The sequence below is a fragment of the Pinus tabuliformis genome, chromosome 9 (genome assembly GCF_031772625.1).
Source record: "Pinus tabuliformis cultivar Carrire ecotype Pingquan chromosome 9, CPIR1, whole genome shotgun sequence".
Classification (NCBI taxonomy): domain Eukaryota; kingdom Viridiplantae; phylum Streptophyta; class Pinopsida; order Pinales; family Pinaceae; genus Pinus; species Pinus tabuliformis.
The window spans coordinates 1,176,330,992-1,176,334,438 of NC_142307.1; the positions used below are offsets into that span (position 1 = coordinate 1,176,330,992).

At 40.1% G+C, this 3,447-nt stretch overlaps 1 protein-coding gene across 1 annotated transcript; it reads left to right on the top strand.

The window, feature by feature from the left end:
- The first annotated feature begins 2,243 nt into the window (after positions 1-2,243).
- Positions 2,244-2,996, top strand: LOC149152767 (uncharacterized). Its single transcript, XM_089443598.1, has one exon. It carries the CDS (start codon positions 2,244-2,246, stop codon positions 2,994-2,996), a length of 753 nt encoding a protein of 250 aa, XP_089299724.1.
- The last annotated feature ends 451 nt before the right edge of the window (positions 2,997-3,447 follow it).

Genomic DNA, 3,447 nt, shown 5'->3' on the forward strand with positions numbered 1-3,447 from the left:
TCTCTAAAGTCCGGATAGTTGTCCAAGCATGCATTTCGAGCCTTCACATCATTTTGTCTCTAATCTCGATGTGCACATGGCTCCATTGGAAGTATTCTTATACTTGAAAATGATCTTGTTTTTCAAGTAGGGTAGGGTAGAGAAAAAAAAAAGAAAAAAAGAGGAAAAATGAAAAAAAATGAAAAAAGAGGAAAATAGAAATCTAAGGTGAAAACCTCCTTGGAGGCGCCTTAGATTGGCTCATTGATTGAAAACCTCCATGAGGCGGTCAATGGGTTGAAAAAAATAAAGAGAAAAGAGAATAAGATCTCTGGGTGAAAACCTCCCTTGGAGGCGCCCAGGGCAGGCAATTAGGGTGAAAACCTCCATGAGGCGCCCTAGTTGTTTTTCAAAAAAAAAAAAAGAGAAAAAGAAAAATAAAAATAAAACTAATTCCATTGGCTAATTGCAGGTTGCAAGAAGGACGTTTCATGACAGGAGGAGCACTCAAATCAAGGTTAAAGGAATTTTTCTTGTGCCTTCTACAGGAAGATCTGTATTTCTACAGGAAACATCCTGTAGAACCTTTGGACGAACCAAATTCAAGTCTAAAATGGAATCTGATGGTGGGAATCTGTTGATTAGGCCTACAAGCACTTGTGTGTCCATCCCTTGCCTTTCTCCATCATTTTTTCCACCTCATTGTGCTTCTCATTGTGCTTCTACAGGAACTTCCTGTAGAAATTGTGGGAAACTAGACATGGATTTCAAAAAGTGGTTTGGCGAACATGGTAGCTTCCTCAAGGGTTCAGAAGTCCTCATGCAATCTTCCAACTCCTCCTCCATCATCTCCATACCTGCATCACAGCCCAAGCTCAGTTTTTCCTTCCATGCAAACATTTGCAAAAAGCCTTGAGGCAAAGATCCATAGAACAAAATTTGTTTTTGCCATAACTTGAAAACCATGCATCCATTTGACAAACCGTTTTATGGGGAATTGTACAAGGGTGATGGCAACATGCTTGAGCAGTTTCCGCCAATTCCAGTCCACGATTTCCAAGAAATCAGCCTCCATCACCATCAACCATTTTTGCATTTTTCCATAACCATGCATCCGTTTCAAAACCTGTTTCATGGGGATATGCATATGAGTGATGGTAACCTACCCAAGTAGTTTCAGCCGATTCCGATGCATGGTTTCCGAGAAATCGATCTCTGAAATCTTCAGCCATTTTCCATTTTTCTCGAAATCCGTGCATCCATTGATCACGATTTTTCTCTGGGAGATGCATCATGATGATAGAAACATGCTCAGCAAGTTTTAGATCAATTCGCTTTACCGTTTGGGAGAAATGGCGAAAACAAGTTCTGGTTCTGTGACATTGCAGCAGTAGCAGCTTAAAGGTGCAGATTTGAACGTGGAAACAAATGCATGCAGCTTAGATCTGGTCAGAGGACACCTGCACAGGGAAAAGAAATCAAAAATCATCAGCCAAGCCCTCATGCAACCAAAGGATCCAAGCATGCAGCAGCAAAAAGCTTCACAAGCAGCCGTTTGACTTCAGGTACGTGACTAAACCTTGTTCATCTATTGCATGAATCTAGTCTAAGCATTGCATGAACGAATGGAATGGTGAAATTAAGCCATGAATGTAGCAAGACACCCAGTTCTCTAGCACTCACGAGAAAGTCACGCAGCATGCAAGGGTCAGTCATGCACATGAAATTTAAAAAACACGGATAGTGTGGGTAGTCTAAACTCCAGTGCAACTGATGGATGAGATTACAGGCAGAGAACACACAGTTAACCACTGCAGTTCATGATAGCACAACAGTTGCATGGGCCAGCACACGTCTTTGCCACCTCACTCCAAAACAATCACACAAAAATTAATGAGCGCTCAGCTGAAATTCATAAACTGTTAGTCAACTTGCACTTGCATCATGTTAAACTGAAGTATACATACTCTACTTCCACAATTAGCTTAACCTATCATCCTTCGCTGATTTTTTTTGGCCTGTTCAAAATTCTTCCGCATACCAAGATCGTGCAGAGGTGCAGAGACATCCTATGGCATCCGGCTAGCATTCTACAGGAAGACGTTTTACAGGAAAATACAGCAGAGTCTTCCAGAGCAGAGAAGCCTGAGTTTTTCTTCATCAAGTTTGGAGCTTGAAGAAAGGTGAAAATAGCTGAGGTGGATCATGCTATTGATTTTATTGTTCGTTCACTTGCACGTGATATTGCAGAGGGTATGAAAGCCATGGAATTGCTTTTAGAGCTTTCAAAGGATATGGCTGTGTGTGAACAGATTGGCAAGGTACAAGGTTGTATCCTCCTCCTTGTAACAATGTCAAATGGTGACAATCCTAAAGCTGCTAAGGATGCAAACGAAGTTCTGGAGAATCTCCCATATAGTGAGCATAATGTAGTGCAAATGGCACAGGAGAACTATTTCAAGCCTTTGATACAGAACCTGAGAGAAGGGTCTGACACAATGAAAATTGTTATGGCAAGTAAGTTGTCAGAGATAGGTTTAACAGATCAAAACAACTCTGCATTGCTCAAAGAGGGAGTTGTATTTCCACTTCTTGAAATGATTTCAAATGCTAATTTGAAGTCAAAATTAGCAGCCATTGGGGCACTTCAGAATCTTTCAAGTTTACCTGAGAATGCTTTACAAATGATCAAAGATGGGGTGGTCCGACCCATCTTGGACCTTCTATGCACACCACTGTCAACTGTATTGGCTTTGAGAGAAAAAGCTGCTAATACCTATGCAAACCTTGCTATGTCTACAACATTGCCCCAAAGAACAAATGACACAACAGCTGCATTATTGGAATCTGATGAGATCATATACCAGCTATTATCTTTAATAAATTTGACACCACCTTCAATACATGGAAGCATTGTTCGAGCATTCCATGCCATTTGTTGTGTACCAGCGGCTGTTGAGGTAAGGACAAATTTAAGAGAGGGAGGAGCAATTCAAGTATTGCTTCCCTTTTTGTGAAGCTACATACTCTGAAATGCGAGCTTACGCTGTGAAACTGTTGTTTATCTTGTCTCAAGATGGAGATAAAAGAAAATTAGCAGAACATCTTGGAGAAAAATATATGAAATGTTTAGCAAAACTTATTTCAACATCTTCAAATGAAGAAGAGAAAGCTGCCGCAGTTGGAAAGTATTGTCATGTTAGGAACAGAAATTTGAATTAAAGTTAACTAATGGAAAAACAGTGATTTTGCATGAAGTGAATCTACCATGAAACAAACTGGAAAGTTCTGGTGTTGTTCTGGTTAGATTTGTTTATTTCAATACTTTCCAAGGGGTTCACAAGGTCTTTTGCAATAGCCAGATTATTCCATCTGAAAGAATTCTTAAAAGTGTGTGATTCGGTATGAAGTTTTTCTCTACTCCTGGTTATACAGCAGCTTGAAACAAAACTTGGGAATTCTCATTTT

Excerpts from the sequence above, each read along its gene's own strand:
- LOC149152767 (XM_089443598.1), top strand. The coding sequence starts at position 2,244 with ATGGAATTGCTTTTAGAGCTTTCAAAGGATATGGCTGTGTGTGAACAG.